General features: G+C 41.3%; 1 protein-coding gene across 2 annotated transcripts in view; it reads left to right on the top strand.

Annotated features, from left to right (window-relative positions):
- The window catches only part of EPHA4 (EPH receptor A4), a 144,818-nt gene that overhangs the window by 108,098 nt on the left and 16,049 nt on the right, over positions 1-20,671 (top strand). For both annotated transcript variants that reach the window (XM_046019653.1, XM_046019654.1), the window contains exons 7-14: positions 475-599; positions 1,833-1,992; positions 3,320-3,431; positions 12,228-12,286; positions 14,147-14,260; positions 14,521-14,706; positions 18,659-18,720; positions 19,173-19,382. In XM_046019653.1, coding sequence (XP_045875609.1) covers positions 475-599; positions 1,833-1,992; positions 3,320-3,431; positions 12,228-12,286; positions 14,147-14,260; positions 14,521-14,706; positions 18,659-18,720; positions 19,173-19,382 — 1,028 coding nt within the window. The remainder of the gene's footprint in view (positions 1-474; positions 600-1,832; positions 1,993-3,319; positions 3,432-12,227; positions 12,287-14,146; positions 14,261-14,520; positions 14,707-18,658; positions 18,721-19,172; positions 19,383-20,671) is intronic.

Genomic DNA, 20,671 nt, shown 5'->3' with positions numbered 1-20,671 from the left:
TTAAGCAGTACTTGTATTTATATTGGAAAGGATAGAAATTGTTTGCGTTTCCTACAGTCCCCTGGGAAGAGTGGCAAATTCTCCTGCTTGTATTAAGTTAACGATAAGTAAGATGACCACTTGGAAACTTTGGATGTAGGAGGAGATGCAGTTTTACTGAACTAAAAGGAGGTCTCCCAGTGGATGTCACGACTTGCAAAAAATCAAGAAGGAGTTAGCGTTCTCTATAGAGTTCGTGAAGAATGGCTGCAGGTTCTGTGGAGGGGGTGCTGTAGGCTTTTACCTCAGAGACTATCTTTCTAAGACCAACCATATACCAGCATATTGGAAGGAGCCCTAAAAATGGTACGCTTTTGTCCTGGGGAAGACGGACACAGGGATCTGGGAAAGACGAGACAGTCCTTCACACCTTTCTTAAGTAAAATGGAATTATTGATTGCTTCCCCTTTTGTTTTTGTTTGTTTTTCCCAATAGCACCTTCATCCATTGCTTTGGTCCAGGCGAAAGAAGTTACAAGATACAGTGTTGCTCTGGCTTGGCTGGAACCAGATAGGCCCAATGGGGTGATCTTGGAGTATGAAGTCAAGTATTATGAGAAGGTATTACTTGAATGAGCAAGCTTCCTTCCCTCTCTTCTCCTGACCGTCCGTCCCCCACTGCCTCCCTTCCACTCTTTTTCCCTTCTTCCTTCCTTTCCCTCCTTACCTCTTTAGATTTTAGCCAGTTAAAAATCCAAAATGCTATTGAATCTCAAAACCAAATGCATTTTGTTCCCCCATCGAATCCAATTATGAATTTTATGTATTAATAAATTGGTTATCTTGAAAAATAGGAAAAATGCGTTGTATTCTAATATAATCATTTTTTCTTTCTAGTAATGGAAATCAAGATAACTAAGTGGTTCTTATATATAAGCCTTCTATCAGTGAGAGTGACTCATAAAAGTTGAAATAATGATCTGTTTAAGTAGATCACTACTATTCAGAATCAAGGTGTGGGTTTTGATGACTTTTAATAGAAAATCGGGGAAGGAAAATTACATTTTCAGCCTCTTAAAGTTATAGAAAGACATTATTTTTACAAATAACTTGTCTCCCTTAAAGGACAGAATTCTGAAGAGAGCTATTTGCATTCAAGATTGTCTAGAAAATGAACAATTGACTTCTCTTTCTTTTTAAAGATAATCACTTATTGGCTTCCTTATTAAAAGCAGAAAGGGGACAGGATTTATTTTTTTTTTCACTGAAACCAGATTACAACATTTTTGACATTTTCTAGACAAAAAATAGAAAAAGATGAGAGACCTTCTTATGGTTATTTCTGTTAAATTGCTGTCTGTGGACTGAGAGAAGCCACCAACCATCATCTGATTTCTTTTTTAAAAAAGATCATAAGTAAAGATCTGCATATGGTCAGTGTCAACAGTGATCACACCCGAACTCCACATGTCCTTCACAGTCCGAGATCTTACAATGGTACTTCCAACATTGAAGCGAATAGGAGGTTTAGAATTTTTTCATCTCTGTTTACTTTCAGCTTCTTTTTTTAAGATTTTATTTATTTAATTGAGAGAGAGAGGGAGAACAGGAGTGGGGTGAGGGACAGAAGAAGAAACACATTCTCCACTGAGCACGGAGCCTAACATGGGGCTCAATCCCAGGACCCCATGACCACGACCTGGGCTGAAGTCAGACACTTAACTGACTGAGCCACCCAGACGCCCCTTACTTTCAACTTCTAAGTACACTGGCTTGCTTCCTTTAATTATGTGCCTAGAGTAAGTGGGAGATTTATTTTGCCACCTTCTCTAATGTTATCGTCCCACGATGCAGGATCAGAATGAGCGGAGCTACCGCATCGTCCGGACGGCTGCCAGGAACACAGACATCAAAGGCCTGAATCCTCTGACTTCCTATGTGTTCCATGTCCGAGCCAGGACAGCAGCTGGTTATGGTGACTTCAGTGAGCCCCTGGAGGTCACAACCAACACAGGTACCAACTTCTGAGGCCCTTTTAATAGTCCAGGTGAAATCATATTACAGTGAGATCCAAGGAACTGTACCTAATTTCTGGTTAGGCGAACATTCTGTTGACAGTGAACACGATTTGAAATGACGATGTCTGTAACTCAGAAAAGCTCATGCTCTTTAATTAGTTAGTTAATTAATTAAAGATTTTATTTATTTACAAAGGGAGAGAAGGAACACAAGCAGGGGGAGTGGGAGAGAGAAGTAGGCTTCCCTGATTTAGCAGGGAGCCCAATGTGGGGCTGGATCCCAGGAATCCAGGACCATGACCTGAGCCGAAGGCAGATGCTTAACAACTGAGCCACCCAGGTTCCCCAGCTCATGCTTTTTAGAAAAGAGCATTTTTTCATATTAACTATCCTGTCTTTTCATGTGATTAGAGAATGTTTTCTTCATTTTCTTATTTTGAATCTTCTATTGATCATGGAAAAATGTAATTGCTAAGTGGACGAAGTGAGAGTTGCATAGCTATCTTAAAGAAGCTAGGAAGTTTTCTCCTAGGAAGAGTAAAGAAGGGACCGAATTTATTTTCTTTTATTTATTTCTAAGAATCTGCTTAAATCAAGTCAGATCAGTTTTTTTTTAAAAACCTTTTGGACAAACATCAACTCTCAGCATTGTGAGTTGGACTCACTGATTGACTTGAAAATGTTAACAAAGGAGATGCCCATTGAATAAGTGGTTTATATAAGATGGCTGTATAATTAACAAATCGAGATTGAGCTTACTGGATAAGGAGAGCATAGAGAAGAATCTTCAACAGTTCTAGAAAGTAATTTTCTTCATGAATTATTAAAGTAAGAGTAAAAAAGAAGAGAAACTACTCTAGGATTGAATCTAATGGGGTTTGACATTTTTGAGCGATATTCCTGGAAGGTTTCAAGGAGGAAGTGGCATCTGATCTGGTCAATAATGAGCAGGTTTTTTGATAGATTTGGAGAGGGGGATGGACAGGGATTCAAAACTGCTTGTCCTTTTGAAATTTCCAAGTGTCTTTCATTAAATAAGAGTTAGGGCTGAAACCAGAAAAGAAAAAAGCAGTGAGTAATAAGGTTTACCAGAGGATTTTTTTTTAAGAGTCTTCTGGTTGAAGTTCTTCCTACAAATATATACAAGAAAAGCCTTCATCTCATTAAGGCTGTCTTAGAAATGCTGTCGCATAAATACTTATCAAAGGGCAAAGGAGGCTGTGAGCCTTCCCAGTGGCTTCAACTTGATACTCGTGACCCAGTCAGAAGTTCTAGCTCATAGGACCTTCCCAGAGATGATCCTTGTGTAACTGTCTTTGCCAGTGCCTTCCCGGATCATTGGAGATGGGGCCAACTCCACCGTCCTTCTAGTCTCCGTCTCAGGCAGCGTGGTGCTGGTGGTCATTCTCATTGCGGCTTTTGTCATCAGCAGGAGGTAAGCACTTAAGCCACTCGCTGCCCGCCCCCACCCCCATCCCACTTTTTATGAGGGAGCTTTTTGTCTCCTCGCAGCAAAGCTGAGGCTTTTGATTAGCATCATAAACAGGGCATGTGTATAGCCAGCTCCTTCCTCTTGGCTTTGATCTCCCCACACCGCTATTGGAGCTGCTGGCTGCGCCTGCCCCGGTGGCAGCCCTCACAGCTGAGAGTCCTCGAAAGACCCAGCTATTTCCTGGAAACCCAGCCGAGAAGCAAGCCAATGAGAGATTTCCAGATTCTCTAAGCTCTAAGGTGTTACATTTATACCTCTCTTAAGCTTAGACTTACTGCCAGAGGCAAAAAAGAAGCCATATAAAACTTGGGTCCAAAATGTAAGCTTTGCCATTTGCTATATTACTTAAACTCTTTGAGTCCTTTGGTTTCCCTTTTATAAAGTACGGATAGAGGATCTCAGAGATCTACCTCTAAGAGTTACTGATAGGAGAATTTTGATAGGTAAAGAAGCTAATCCAGCACACAGTAGGCGCTTCAACTTGAGTTTGGTTGATAATAATTGCACCAAAGCAAATGATTGGGTGCTATGCTCAGTCTTCTTCCCAGAGATGCCATCACCGTTTCTAGAGAGTTTCCATTAAGCACACTGTGGGCATGACATTGTTCTTGGAAATGAATCTAAAACAGCGGATTACTTAATTCTGTGTAAGTCTACAATCTAACATGATACTTGAAAACCAGTCTAGATAAGAAAGAAATAAAAATGGCTTGGCAGTCTGTTTTTTTTTTAACCACTTTTCCTTACTATTGTCGCTCCCATCTGCTTATAAACACTACTCAGAGGCTCCAGAGGAATGGGGTCAAGGGGGGACAGCCTTTCATCTCCAGTACGTGCCACATCTAGGCTTCTCCAACTTTCACTCCCCTATGCTATCAGCTGTTTCACAAGGTGGGGCTTTTGGCAAAAAAAAAAAAAAAGAAGGGAAGAACCTGGGACATCAAAATGATCCTCTTCAGTATAACCTTCTCCCATTATAGAAAAGGAACATGATACTGAGGAAGGCAAAGTACTTGTCTAGAATTGTTACTTTCCCTCCATGGGAGAGCCACTCCTGGACACCCAGTAGTCATGATCAGTGTCTGCTGTGTCCTCTCTCTCTGCCCCTCCTGTTGGTGATCTCATTGATGTCACAACAATGCCTCTGACTCTTGCCACTGGCCTGAGCAAGCCATCACACTCTTTGCTCACTTTGTGGTACTTTATAATTAGGGTCATGACTGTATATCCTAATTTGCCGGGATGGTCTCAGTTGTCACATGTATCTATTAATACCATGCTTCCCCACTCCCATGCTCCAAAATGCACTGGAATTACAGAAATCAATCTCGGTCACTCTAAACACAGTATGAACCAAGGAATCATTGTGTGCAGGCACCACCTACATTTGTCATTGTGTTTGTTATTTTGGGGGCAAAGGCTGTTACTGTGTGTTTGATTAGAGCCCTGAGTTCCATCCTGAAGAAGTGAAATCCACAGTGAACACTTCTCTCTGTCGCTGGACTGTACACAGAGTCTACATAGACGTGCCCCTGTACCCTATATATTATTAAAGCTCTTTGGAAGAGCTTTAAAGTCTTTGGAAACTCTGATTTGGCCTAAACAGAATTTTAATTTCAAGTATTCTTTCCTTTTCTGGCATTTGATTTTGGAAGCCAGTCAGGATGGATCTCTTTCTTGTCCATTGCCTTTTGGTTTTGGGTATGTACACATGTTGGGCACACAAACACAGGGGAGCGGGACACAGTAATATACGTCCATCTGATAGTGGAGGGCAAGAGTGGGATGGGAGACTTAGTAGAGATTACATGGGCTTTTTGCTTTCATTATTACATATTTCTGCGCCTGAAAATTTAATCAATAAAATTTAATCACAAAGACGTTTAAAAGTCTAAAACTAGAAGAAGAAAAAAAAACTTCTTAATTACCTCAACATCAAAATTATCTTTGGCTAAAATCTAGCACCACGTGATGCTTAGAACCATTGGAGAGAACACTCCTTTGCCGAACACTCCTTTGTGGGTCTCATGTGGTATCTCAAGCTCTTTGATGTTGAAAGGAAGCTTTGTCTACTTGTCCAGCTTTTCTTTAGTTACCTTTTTTTTTTTTAATTTATTTGACAGAGAGAAATCACAACTAGGCAGAGAGGCAGGCAGAGAGAGAGGAGGAAGCAGGCTCCCTGCGGAGCAGAGAGCCCGATATGGGGCTCGATCCCAGGACCCTGGGACCATGACCTGAGCCGAAAGCAGAGGCTTTAACCCACTGAGCCACCCAGGCGCCCCTAGAGTTACCTTTTTTTTTCCCCAAGCCACCTTAAATATACCAGTGAAACCAGAATAATTAGGACTAAGTCACCTCATATAAGTTTCTTTTGGGTGCCCCGCTTTGACGAAAAGAAAGCAAAAGCACAAGAATATGTAATGTGGGAAGACGAGCTTATTAAAAGCTTGTAGCCATAGGAAATAGAATCGCACACTTGATGACTTAATTTTCTTTCTGCTTTTATTGATGACTTTATTCTTTAAGTTAGGATTGATAGGAGGATACATCGGATTTCCAGCTATGAGTCCCCGCCTTAGAGAATCGAGCCTGTCGAGTTACCCAGCGATGATTCTTGTCCCTTCTCCCCCGCCTTAAGAAAAAAATGTTACTTCCCAAGGCTGATAAACACTGCTTGGTGATTGGTCCTCAATGGATCACTTTTTAGAAAATGAAATGTCAACCCCTTGCCCTCCTATTGATTCTTCTTTAGTGTCGGCCATAAAGCTGTCACGGGAAAGGCCGCCTGGAGCCAGGTAGCTGATGGGCTTTGCCATGGCTGATGCGCACTCAGCTGGTCCTTCTCCGTATGCAGGCAGTGTGCTCTGTCACACTGGACTACGGATGTTTCAGTGCGACAAGAACAGGTGAAGAGAGAGGAGACATGTAGTGCGGAGGAAAGTCTGGTCCTTGCCTTTAGTGCGGGTACAAATGAAAGGTGGTAAATGGCACCTCCAAGCAATCTTGCCAGCCCCCTGGGAAGGTAACAAATAGAACACCCTGGCCCGGAAAATGATACAGCTGCTTCTTGCCCTTTAGAGCCACAGAAGGTTGATGGTAGAGTCAATGCTAGAGACAAGGAGATCCCTTATGAGGTGATTCCCCTCCAACCGAGTCCCACCAGATCATGGTGTGTGAGATTTTTTTCAGAAGTAAAGGACAGGAACCCACACAGTGAGAAAAGCTTCAACCCTCCTGATTACCTCAAAGAAAAATCTGTCTGGTGCTAATTTGTCATTTAGGAAAGAGGAAACGGCCTCAGGCACACAGCTGGTATCTTGCTAGATTTTTTTTTTTTTTTTTTTTTGGGATAGCAATTGCCTCATTTATTTCATTATATCTTCTTTATACTGAGAAGCCTGAGCTTTAGGCAAGCCAGGGTATCTCCCTTTTTTTTCAATGAGAAGATCGCTTTTTCATTTGGCCAACTTGGATGTGTTGTAAACATTTAGGGATCTCAGTGAAAGACTCCACAACTCCCAAATGTATAGATCTTACTTATATATTTAAAATGATACACAAAGTAAGTTGACTTAAGACCCGTGCTATGTTTTTACCACCCGCATTATGCTAAGCAAATTCACTTACTATTTTTATAAGATATATATATATATTTTTTTTTTTTTTTGAGAGAGAGAGAGAACAAGAGCAGGGGGAGGGGCAGAGGGAGAGGCAGACTTCCCTCTGAGCAGGGAGCTGGATGTGGGGCTCCATCCCAGGACCCTGAGGTCAAGACCTGAGCTAAAGGCAGATGCTTAACCCACTGAGCCAGCCAGGCACCCCAGAAAATTCACTTACTTTTTCTTACAAGCATCTACAGTCAGCGTGCTCTTCATCCTTGATGTGGAATTCAAGTATTGTGTCAGCTTTCCGAGCACACAGCTGTTCTTGGGTTGTTCAGGCATCGCGCCCCTTTACTTACGTGATGCTGTCCCTAGAAAGTTCATCCCAACCACGTCTGTACATTCTCTTGAGTAGCATATGGCACCATGTCCCCATACTCCTGTAGGTACCTATTGGTGGACTCAACCCCGTAACCACTTTATTGCTTTCTAAAGTGATTTTTGAAAGGACTCTTAACAATGACGTCATAAAATGCAATGATAAGGTCATAACCTCGGGGACTAATGATCGGAATGTGTCCCATTTCCCTGGTCCCCTGCATCTTTATAAGTGATTAAGTGATTTCGTCAGGTTGTCCCAAATACGATTAATCCCGGTTGCTTGAGGCCAGTGTGTCTTCCCCCAAATACTATTTTATTGTGAGAGAAACTTTTGAAAGGACTAGAATATAAGACGAGTCACTCATTTCTAAAGCCAAGGTTGGGTGATTGGAGGCAAGTATTGCCTGATAATCAGGCATAGAGGATTGCTACTGGGTTTTGGTTATGTCCGTTTTTTGGTAGCATATATTGTATTCATTTTACTCAAATTAAAGAAGTGAAATTGATTTAAAGGAAAAAAAAAAGAGGTTGTTGTGGTAAAATTTGTGAAGAAGTACCCAAAAGACCTTGGTTCAACTGCCTCGTGCTAACACTGACACCTTCTGTGCTGGGAACCTGGAGAGCAGATTAAACAGCGAACTAAACCAAGGTTACACAACTAGTTGGGCTCTCTTTCCTGACTTCCAATATTGGCACAGATGATTCTAGTGTCTTCTGAACTGAAAAAAAAGGACCTACATTGGAAGCCCACACTGACCATACTAGCGGACCAAAATTTCAGGAGTCTCCTCGGTGCTGTTGGTAGCATTTGTAATCTGTGAATTACCGTGCCCAGGTAATGCACACTATAAAAGTCAGACTTCGTGAGTTGGTTTTGTCTTCATCTGAAGGCTAAGCTTTTCCACTTTGGAGCTAACTGTTCACGTAATGCGAAAACGGTTACCATTCAGTCTGTATCCATCTTCCCTGGTGTCCTAATTGGAATATTATGATCACATAAGAATGAATACACTCAAATGTTAGCCTAAATTGGCTCTGATGAAGTCATGTAAATTCATACAATTAGGGGGCAGATGGTACTGCGGGAACATTTCTAAACAACTTGCGTGCAATTGTACGGTTCAATTTCACCCATTTCAGAATGTGGCTCGGGAAGAACATTTAGACATCATTTGGTGCAAGAACAATGACAGCTTAAGGAAGGGGAAAAGAAGGATGGCTTCTATGAATCTTCATGGGCGATGCCATTAAATGCTGGAAAGGGTCCTCCTGGAGCCATGCTAGTTATTACACTGCTTTATCTTCTTTAATCTGCACTTTAGCTGAATAAATTACTTACCTTTTACTAATTAGTTTTGGAACAGTGAACCACATCAATCAAATCCATTCACTTGATCAAGGGAAGTTAGTATTTTAATGAAAGCGGGGTTTGTACTGGGCCCCTGCCATGCCCCCCCTCCGGTGTTTTGTTTGTGTTTTTGAATAGTCAACGTGGCAGGAGGACACATTGGTCGGGAGGGCAGGCCTGGGGCTCACGCTGTTCCTCCACAATGCCTGCTAATACCCTGATTCTGCCCCCCTTTGACCCGGGCTGGGGAGGGCTCAGCTTCTAAACTTGCAGCTTCACCTGCGGAATGAAGCTCTTCCCTTTCACTCCTGTGGATGAAAAGTCCCTTGCTTCCTTCTGGAGCATTCGCTGCCAAACCACTCCCCTCCCCACCCTGTCTTAATCAGCTTGCCCGAGTCCCCGTGATTAGAAAATCTTCAACAAAGGTTTCCTTCTGCCATCCAGGTGATCCACCCACGGATGTCAATTTAAAGTTAGCACCTCTTTTGGCCCTGTGGAGCCCTCCAGCCTGGCTGACCGGCTTCAATGGGCTTTCTTTCTTGGAACAATAACAGACACATTGTCCTCCCCTGAGCCAAGGAGAAAGGGTCATCAGGTGACAAAGGCGGAGGCAGACTTAGGCATTTCAGCTTCCAGTGTCTTCTGAAAAGGCTAATAGGCTACCATTAGGGTTTGAACAGTGTGATTCCTTGTGTTTCTTTTCTAGCATTTTCTGTACTCTCGGAGGGTCCTCTCCCCCAAGTAACACTGCAAGTCAAGAAGTTTCTTTAGAAATACACCTTCACCTCGTGTTTAATTCCTCCTTCTGTGTTTCCAAGTCTGAGGAGGGGATGGGCCTGTGGGTCTTGGAATTAATGATCCCTGCCATTTTGCATTTCCTCTGGCTTCACACATATTTAATGGATGTGCTTGATGGGAAACAGGTAACTGCCCTCCTGGGCAGCTGGAGGCCGTTGTTTCTGTCGGTATATTACAGGGTTTTTGACAAACTCGGTGGTGTTTTAAAGTTGGCACCAAAGCTCTCCTGCTCAATGCATTGTTTTGTTTCTCTAAAGGAAAGACGTTCAGATCAGTATTGGAGATCTAAAGTGGTTCAAGAGATATACTTGTAATTTTAGATAATGCTTTTAGGAGCTCTGATAAGATACAGTCGCTCAGGCTGGCAGGACCCTATCACACCCCTGGAACCTAGCCATGCGTTTCCCTGACATAAAATCCTGTTTTCATAGTTCCTGACCTTACACTCTTATATTTCCTTTAAAAGGCAGAGGGGGTGGGGAACGATGGAGGGGACTACATCTTTCATGCAAACGTTTGGTTTCAGGACATTTAAAGTGTTTCGTTTCTTTGATGAACCAATGGATTCTGAAAGCAGCGGCATCCAGTTTCAGTGGATTTACTGATATAAAATGTAGTATTGCTTATAATAACTCTCATCAGAGATCTTGATGTAGGTTCATCCGTACTATGAGAGGCCTGTGAGATTGTGAGCAGATCCGGGCAGGTGGTGCGCTCCTCTGCTTGCTAAGAGGATCGTGGGGGAACCACGCATCCCTCCCATGCCCTGCCTCACCTGTACAGTGGAACTGAAGTGTGTGTCTGTCTGCCTGCCTGCCTACTTCCCTGGGCTTGCTGGGAAAATACAATTAAATATTGTGGCCCTTTAAATCATTTCAATCAATTAAATCATTTAAAAATGATGGCGCTTTTAAAAATTAAAAGCAAAGTAAAAAGGCAAACTGTTTATTTGGGACTGCATTCCACACACTTGGCCGTAACCTGAGTGACTGAATCGCTCTTTACTGAGCTGGTTCCTGCTTTGTAAATAGTCAGGAGAGGGCATGGTCATGTGTCCAGAGCACTTTGGAAAGCTAAATGCAGTGTGAAAGTGTGAGGTATTCCTACTTGCAGGGCAGTGATACCCATGGAGGGATCTCTGCAGACAATCTGGAGGGATGTGGGGATCATGCTGGGAATCCTCTCCAGTCGTGCCAAGCAGCCCATCCACTTCTCTGCTGTTCTCTCTCCTATACAATCATCCCCCCCTTCTCTGCTTGTTCAGAGTTCAGGTTTCCAGAATTTGACCGGGCCCCACTGTTGAGATGCTCTGTGGCCTGGAGGGGATCTTGGGTCAGCTTCCCTACGTGCAAGAATCTTGGCTTAGCTCGTCTGTGAAGCTCCTAAAAAACACGAGAAGAACTCCAATGTCAACTTTACATTTTGGGCAGAAACATAAATGTACACATTTTATTCACTTACTTGGTCTCATTTTGGGAAACTTTGAAAAGCTATAGTATCAACTTTTTTGATTCTTGTGACATACACACATACACATAGATATATATACATGCATACATATTTGGTGTATGAAATTATTGATTTGAGATTTACATATATTCAGGATTTCTGATTCTCAAGACTTTTATTACACCCAGATCCCGTTTTGTTTCTTTTTTTTCTTTTCTTTTCTTTTCTTCTTCTTTTTTTTTTTCCAGAGAGGGTGAGTGCAAGCCAGGGTGGGGATGACAGAGGGATGGAGGGAGAGGCAGAAAGAGAATCTTAAGCAGACTCTCCAGTGAGTGTGGAACCTGAAAACAGGCTTGATCTCACAACCCTGAGATGATGACCTGAGCCTAAATCAAGAGTCCAGTGCTTAGCTGACCGAGTCATCTATCTCCCCACCCTCCCCACCCCCCTCACCCCCAAAATCTCATTTCTTCAGGACATTTAGAACAGAATGCAAATGATGAGATCATACACCATTTCTTTGGAAAGAGAATTCAGCTACAAATGGAAACTTCTCATCTTTACTCTTGCAAGTTTTCTGCAAACTCGTACAGAATGTAATCCAGTAAAAAGCAAATATTTACCTTTTAAATTCTCATTAATAATTTATGCACTTGTAAGCAACAGCTGAAACCAATAACCACAAAACTATTGTTTTAAGAATATCATATGACATGATAATGAGACTTGTGGTAGTGGTTATTCTGGTTGTAGCAACAGGAATGACTGTTAAAATGAATACTCTTGCTTTGATTTCTACAGAATTCACCCATGGAAACTTACTTTAATTCAGAATATGTATCAAAAAATTAGCCAAGAAACTTATAATCTGTCTTCAGCAAGATAAATTTATTCTTGAGATTTGAAATTATATTATAAAATACTTGTTTTATCACCTCAGTTTAGTATCATGGTTAAGAGCAGAGAGTCTGGGTTCTGATTGCTTGAAACCATCATTTGGCACCAAAGTGACAGTTACTCACTTTATTATTTTACTTTCCATAAACTTCAGTTTACTCATTTGTGAAATGTCCACAATATATTTGCCTGACTTACAACGTGGTAGCAAAGAACTATGGATACAACTTTTGAAAATAATTTTATTTTTTTATTTTTAATTAGACGGAGTAAATACAGTAAAGCTAAACAAGAAGCAGATGAAGAGAAACATTTGAATCAAGGTACAAAAACTGGATTAAAAATAATTTTATTTTTACAGCATGTCTCATATTTTCAGTGTAGAAATGCCTAAATTAAATTCATATGACTATTAATATTATAGTCCTTCCACAGAATTATCTGAATAGCGGTCTTCAGGGTATCCAACTGAAATAAATGATTTGGGATTATTTCAAGTGAGATTACAGATGGGGGGTTGGGGAAACTCATTCAGATTCTTCTTTTCCCTTATTTTATTTTCCACCCTGGAAAAAGTATTGGTCTTCCTGGGTCATTTTTGTAGCTGGGTGACAAGGCTTAACAGGTCACAGTTTTTCTCACGTTTGAGGGGAAAGAAAAGAACTTCCAGGAATGAACAGTAATTGTCCTAATCCCAAGAGTATTTGCTATGGCATTCAGGACTACTAATATTTCTTCCATGTACTCTGGTTATTTGGGGATTGAAGAGTAAATTTGAAGAACTGGCCCTAGAATGACTTGAGCAAGAGAAGACTCTTAAATGGACAGCAGTTGATGCCTCTCCTGGAGCACCATCCATTAGAACCTTTAGAACCTTCTGAGATGGTGGTGGTCTCTGTCTGCATTACATTAGTACATTAGCCAAGAGCCACAATGCACTCTTCAGTATTTGAAAAGTAGCAAGTGTGAATGAGAAAGTGAATTTTAAGTTTGTTTAATTTTAACTAATTTACGTATAATATCAACTTATGGGTAATAGCTACCCTGTTGGACAGCACAGGGAGGTAAAAGAGAGAGAGAGACCATGGGTAGAAAGGATCTTCTTGAGAAAGTTTCTTGGCTACAGCATATAAAGTGCTAAAGGATATGGGATATCTGAACCTTCTGTTTTTTATTCACCCTGTTTTCTTTCCAAAACCATATTTTTTAAAATTTGCATGTGGTGTATGTGGTGTGTATATATATATATATATATATATATATATATATATATATATATATATTTTTTTTTTTTTTTTTGAGATGAGGATAAGACTAACAGTTCTGGAAAATCAAGGGGATTATTACGTCAACCAGCGCCCTACACCCTCTCTGTGCCCAAAGCCCTAGGAGTTCTAACAGGGAAAGGAGAATTCCCAGTAATTACTAACGGTTCTTGCCCCAGACATCTCTGGGCTCAGTGCTCACATTCTGAATTTAGGCTGCAAGTTGACTGTGGGGTTTGGCTGAATTACACTTCTGGTATTCAAACCATCCACACAATGAGGCAACAACATTTTCTCCAGCTGAAGCTTCCAGATGAACTGCGGTGTATTTACTAATAGCACTTTTAAAAGTGCAGGTCCAATACAGAGTTTATATTCTCTATCAGCTAGCTGGTGTTATCCCTCTTGTCTATTTTAACCCAGCTTTAATCTTCATTTGTTAATTACCGGTCACACACTTAATTGGTCCAGATAGTGGGCAAAAGGGGGCACCACGTAGACATGGCCAGTTGAGAAAGAAAGCTCCAGTTACCTTCCCAAGAAAGGATGGCTGGAGATGATGGGTAGGACATGAGCAACTGATCTGGACACCTAGTATTCAGCCAACACATTCCCAGTTTTCTTGTAGAGACTCTTTTTCCTCCATGGGATGGGTGGTTTTTGAGATTTCATCCTTGAAGTGTGAAGACATTCCAGGAAGTCAGTAGAGCTGTATCCTCTTAAGTAGCTAACAATTCTTTGTTTACCCACTAATGAAAACCAGAGCAAGAATCTAAATATTTTCATATGTCTATGCTAAGTATTTTTGTCATGCTAAGAACACTTTTCTATACTGAGGATTTTTAGACCTGGACAACTTAAGTTGACTCGTGGTTTTTGAGAAGTGTTCAGCCATCCTATCACATGTTTATTGCTTAGGTGTTAGAACTTACGTGGATCCCTTTACATATGAAGATCCCAACCAAGCCGTTCGAGAATTTGCCAAAGAAATCGACGCGTCCTGCATTAAGATCGAAAAAGTCATAGGAGTTGGTAAGTATCTGAATATATCTCAGATAAGCCTATTTTCATTGTTAGATATTAAACATACATATGTAGATTATAAAATTTACATGAACATAGTGTATATACATGTATTTATGTAAATATCGGTGCACATGAAATTTCCTTGATCTATGTAAAACACGAACACATGCCCAGCATGTAAAAAGTACTCAACAAATGTTTACTATTCCTCTTTCATCTTGAATGTGTTTCTGGTCCATGGTTGATTCATTTTTTCTTTCCCAAAGGTGAATTTGGTGAAGTATGCAGCGGGCGTCTCAAAGTGCCTGGCAAAAGAGAGATCTGCGTAGCCATCAAGACCCTGAAAGCTGGTTATACAGACAAACAGAGGAGAGACTTCCTGAGTGAGGCCAGCATCATGGGACAGTTTGACCACCCGAACATAATTCACTTGGAAGGCGTTGTCACCAAATGTACGTGGGTCGCTCCCTTTACAAAGCTGAGTTAGAAGTTACTGGCAAATTAAACACACATTTTCTTTCCAGGGAAATGACAGATGGAGCAGACCCACTGATTGCTAATAGGAGGAAATCAGTGCAGGACAAGTCATTAATCTTGTAGTCAGCTCTCAATGGGTCTACGGTTTAGGCTGATTCCCTATTTCCAAGGCAGCTTGTGTGAGATTTTAGGGAAATTAATATTGCAGATTTTTGGTATGCCTCGCCATCTTTCAAACCTTCGCTAGACCAAACTGATTGTCACAGGGTAGGCGCAAGCAGATGGTGAGCAAAATAAAATTTAAGTACTTTTCATATAAACCACAACAAAACCTCGCCATACCTTGTGCTTGAAGCTTCGGCTCCAGATGCAGGGAGTGAATCTTGGAAATCTTTATTATATTGGGGGATTTGCTTGTCTGCTCTGCCTGATTTATGGCTGTTGCTGTTCAGCACCTATTTACAGTAACACCTGGATGAACCTTCCCTTTTTTAGCCCATTAGCATTCCCCAAGCCTGTGAACCACGCTTCAGTTAAAATACGACACAGCTCAACAGATGCATTTTGTGAAGCAAACCCTGAATACATCTGTAAGGCTGGCTAAGACCAATTTATAAAGCACCACATGGACGGACAGTCCAGCCGAATCCGTTGTTGTTGAACATGGCACTGTTCCAGGAGCCTCGGTACCTACTACCTGAGTACAAGTCAAGGATCTTGTAAGCCCCAGGGCTATGTCTCCAGGAAGGCCAGGGTTCCTCCAACTTGATTCAAGGTGCCTACGAAAAGCATCCTCGGTCAGCATGTGCAGAGTGGGCGAAGGGTTGGGGTGGGGCGGTGTGCAGTGGAGAGGGAAGGGGAGGTTAACAGGTCAACGTTGGACATGCCATCTGGGACAGAGCAGGGAAGTGAGAGACACAGGAGTCTGGGACCTTTAGGGAGAGAAAATAAGGTGGTTACTAAAAATCAAGAGGAAGTGTATGTTTATTCAGAGATCCTTGAACCGACATCAGAATTCTGGAAAACGTGTTAAAACACCTTCCTGGACCGCATCCTCAGGTTTGACTGAGCAGGTGGGGATGGGGCGGTGAGTTCGCATTTCTGCAGAGCGGGTAGATAAACCAAAGCTGTGGTTCCTAGGACCAGACTTAGAGACCCCTTGGCCCCGTGGCCAGAGAGGTGACCAGAGATGTACCTGCAGCGCTACTGCTCAGAGGGCATGTGGTCTTGACTGGTTGCTCAAACCGTCAGTTTCCTCATCTGTACCATAAAGATAAAAATAGAACTTGCCTCAGCAGGTTTTTTTGGATGAAGTAGTTCCCATATTTAGCATAATGCTTGGCAAATTTAAACAACAACAGAAAACTTCCCTAGGTGTTAAACTGGTATTACTACGTCCTAAGAATGTCTTTCCAGTCTTCAGAGTCCTTCAGAAACGGAACCTTGGTGCTAAGGGTATATAATTTTCTACCTCAGGCGAAGGCTATAATTAGCATAGAATAGCTCTATTTGCTTTTTAAGATTAGTTTTACAGACAGGATATTTTTCTGTTGCCCGTGGCCTTCAGGGCTGCCCAGAGCCCTTCACTACTTTAATTGAAAGATAACATTCTGTTTAAATACTTCTGCAAGTCCATTTTCTCAAAAAGAGGCTCTGTTCAGCTTGGGGTGTTTTTCCTGCTGCAGACAGTGATTTTTGTAGCACCTCTGCAGAAGAGAGAAGAAACAGGGGATCTTTGTATTAAAGTCCCACCGCGCCTCTAAAACCCGTAGCTATTACAGCTGTAACTGTTATAAACGACTGGATGCATTTGCATAATGCAGTTGTCACTGAATTAAAATGATTTAAAACTTCCACCAGAGGCATTGTCTCCCCTCCCCCGACTCTGGCCTGCCCTCCCTGCACCCCTGCCTGTTGTAGGGGAGGAGCCCTGTCCCTCTGTGAGGGAGGCTGAGACCCATTTTATAAGCCCCTCTGCTTATGGAGACCTTCATCTCTATTTCTCTTGGAGAGCTCATAAAGATTCTGACAAATGGATACTTTGAATAAACAGAACAAGGAAGGCAGAAAAATTGCAAAGATGTGCTAACCATCAGAGGAGGGAGGTGTGAGGGTGCAGAGGTGGTGTGGAAGCGTGTGAATTCGTTACCAGCAGTTACTTGAGTAACTTTTTAAATCCTCGGGGAGACTATAAATTCTCTCCCCTCCCCCACCCCCACCCCCCATCTTCTGGATCTTCTACTCTCTTATCCACAACTCTGGAGGGATCTGGTGAAATTGGAGTAGGTGTTCATGCAAGAGAGTCAGCCTTTCTCATTAATTGACAAAGTATCTTTTGATTGAAGCGGGTTCATTAAAAGTCCTTTAGATGTATTTGGTCTGTCTGTGGCCACAGATGGAGAGGGTAAAGGAGTCTGAAACTAAGAGCTTCCTATGTATTGTATTATATTGAGGGAGGACAGAAAAGGTGTAGAGAGACCACTCCTTCCAGCCAAGGGGAGAGACGGGAAATAGTTTTTCTTCGGCCTTTGATCTATGCCACACTTTCCAGTTTTTCTGCCAGCTTTTTGTTCGTCACTGTAAAGAAAGTCTCCATGGTATTGTTTCCAAAGTTTCTCCTTGGCGTGCTTTCTTAGGACACCAAATACACAGTGGGAAATAAATGGTAACTTGGACGGCTTTGAAAACTGCTCTTCCTAATTTTTCCCTCTGAGATGAAGACATTTCCCCCTCTCCCCACATCAGAACAGAGTCTTTTCTGGGTGGGAAAGGTATTGGTTTAGCATAGTTACAGGAACTTTTCAGCAGTGACATATCCTAGTCCATTTTCCCTGACTGAATGTCTAAGTCCGAACATTCCACAAGTATAGCAATGAAAGTGAATATTTTTGATTTTATCAAACTAGCATTTTATTTTCCTCCCAGGAAATCTTTTATGTTCTGCTTTTATCTATCCTTTAGTAAAATACGGAGGATTTACGCTCCCCTCCCCACCCCTCCCACAAGTACCACGTAGAAAGAAGGAATTTCAGACCTTGAGCCCATAGCAATTAAGAAACTAAAGAATGGTTATTTCCTAAGTTCCCCAGAAAGAAAACCAAAGTGAAATGAGAGGATTATTTCCCCCTACTTCCAAACCTTAAAATAATTTTGTTCTCTTTGTGGGAGTGGGGGGAACAGGTCGGGGGGTGCAGGGGGAGCAAGAATGTTCTAGTACTGAATTAAATTACTGTCTCAGGTGAAATAATTTACTGAACCTTTTCTCTGATTTTTATTGTTGTTGCTGAGGTTGTCGGCTTAAGGGAGCAAATAGAATTAAGGTGATTCTTTTTTTATAAAAAGGAAAAGGATACAGCTCCTGACCCTAGCAAGGCAGGTGGGCAGAGGGGGGAGGGGGCGGTTAATATTGTGCACGCTCAAGCTTTGAGATGTGTTTGAGTGATGAAGTATTCAGTGTACTTACTGCTTCCAGAAACTTGGGTTTCTCTAAATCAGGAAAAAAAAAAGTTTCTCTATCCATTGATTGCTTTAGCATCACGCAAGTGGCTCTTCTGGGGACAAAATAAATTAATTATCCTAAAGATTTTTTTCGCCTTTAAACAGACCTGCCCATTTATCTTCTTCCCCTTTTGCTTGAGAGAGCAATTATCCGTTCATGTGCTCCCTGGATACCAGAGGCCACTTTAGTTAAAGACCTTGTCAACAAGCCACCCAAAGGGTTAACCTTCCAGATGGAATTTAAACCTACCCGTCCTTTTAATATTTCATTCCTAGCTCCCCACAGCTGAGGCATAAGCTTGGCTTGTTTTAATTAAATTAGATCGCGCAAGACAGGTGTCTTGGCAGTAAAATTGTGCACAGCCCATTTTTATCTCATTAACTGCAGTGCTCATCAAGGGTTTGTGTTTTTCTTTCTGAAAACTCTAGGTAAACCAGTAATGATCATAACAGAGTACATGGAGAATGGCTCTTTGGATGCATTCCTCAGGGTACGTGACTACTTTATATTAAACCCAAGAATGTTGGTATTTAGAAGACTCTAACAGACTCCTTGTGTCCATTCTGTTTGGTTGTATTCATGGACTTTTTTAATGGGGCAAGGGAGGAAGAGGAGACATAGAGAATGATGTGATTTTTAAAGGCTATTAAATAATCCATGTTCAATGAAGGTAGTATTAGATTCATTCTTGCGTGGTGGGGCTGTTTGAGCGGTAGATTCATTACAGTTGGATAATTTCCATCTACTACAGGAAGCAAACCCAGCTCCTAGGATGCACTCTAGTAAAGAATAAGTGACTTTGTTCAGAAAGGTCCGGAAATAACGTTGAGTCTCATTGCATACTTGATACAGATATCAGAAAAGATTCAAGTAATAAATGCCTGGTGAAAATTAATTAGACCTCATGCTAATGAGACGGTTTCTCATTCCTTTCCTACACAGAAGAACGATGGCAGATTTACCGTCATTCAGCTGGTGGGCATGCTTCGTGGCATCGGGTCTGGGATGAAGTACTTATCTGATATGAGCTACGTGCACAGAGATCTAGCTGCGCGGAATATTCTGGTAAACAGCAACTTGGTCTGCAAAGTGTCCGATTTTGGCATGTCACGAGTGCTTGAGGATGATCCGGAAGCCGCTTACACCACCAGGGTAAGGAGGATTTATGACCTCTGGGTTTTGACTCTGATGAAACTGTTCCTCTTTTCTCACTTTGATGTTTAAGCCCTTTGTGATTTTGTAAGTTTCCTCATCATTCAGAGCCTCTTCATGTCCACGCATTCATTTTTAAGCCATGTTTCAGAGGGATTTTGAAACTGCCTCAAGATGTGTGACTACTTTACTGCAAACTAGAGCTTCACTTTTTGCAGTTTTTACACTTAATTTTTCTACCTTCCTTCCTTCCTGTTTTATTTATATTTTCTCTTTGGTTCTTATCTATTATTAAAACATTTTCTTATTTTAAACAAGACAGCAATGTTTCTAGTTCGTTGGCTACTGAATCTGGGAATGTAGATACAAGATTTATAAAACATTTACACTATGCGAGAATTTTTAGTATCTAATGGTCTTCATTTTGCTACTGGTAGATAAGCTGGATTAGGGGGCACAGTTAAGAGTTATCAGGATACATTTAATGGCTATGCTATCTTAGCTGGACAAGCTGAATATAAGATAGTGAGGAAATAAACAGAATCATAAAAGTTATTGGCCATTAGGTCTGACACTGCTGAAATCAATGAGAAGCAGACCGTTACCAGCCATTTTCTTCCTTCGGTGCTCATTTTGCATAAGCAATCCTAAGCATTGTGTTTTTGTGTTTGTTTGTTTGAGTGGTTGGTTGGTTATTTTTTTTTTTCTTGTAGTTTTCATTTTCTCTGGCTCTAGTTTTGAGTCTACACTACACATATATCCAGTTTTGAATTCTAAGTCCATTCAGTTAGGAAAGAATGCATCTTTATGAATGCTAAAGATCTTTAATTCTTTTTCCGGTATTTGGAGAGAGGGAAGTTAAAGAAGGCTTCTAGAATGAGCATTTACATAGATAAAACCTTAGCCAAATAGTTAAGGAAGGTAGAAGGCAGCACAAGTATCCTCTGTGTAGAACAAGTAGAAATGTAACACACTAGGTTTTCAGAGTGAGCGCCGGGAGAGTTCTCAGAGTTAAGTGCCAGTAAGAATCAGTGCAATTTCTAGTACAATTTATTGTCTTGTTTAGTAGCCTTGGTAAATCAGACTTTGAAAGGATGTTCTCTTGAACAGCTTAAGGGTCTGAATTCAAGTTGCATTAATTTCCCCAGATGGAACCTTAAGAAATTTGAAACTCAATTAAAAATACCTTTCACCTAAGTATAATCAAACAGTAGACATTTGAGGCAAAACAAAACAAGAAAACAGCATTTTGAAATTTTCCTGAGTAATATTCAATTGCTTTACCATTT

Source organism: Meles meles, chromosome 9 (assembly GCF_922984935.1).
Source record: "Meles meles chromosome 9, mMelMel3.1 paternal haplotype, whole genome shotgun sequence".
NCBI classification, from domain to species: Eukaryota; Metazoa; Chordata; class Mammalia; order Carnivora; family Mustelidae; genus Meles; species Meles meles.
This window is presented reverse-complemented; position numbering and strand designations above follow the sequence as displayed.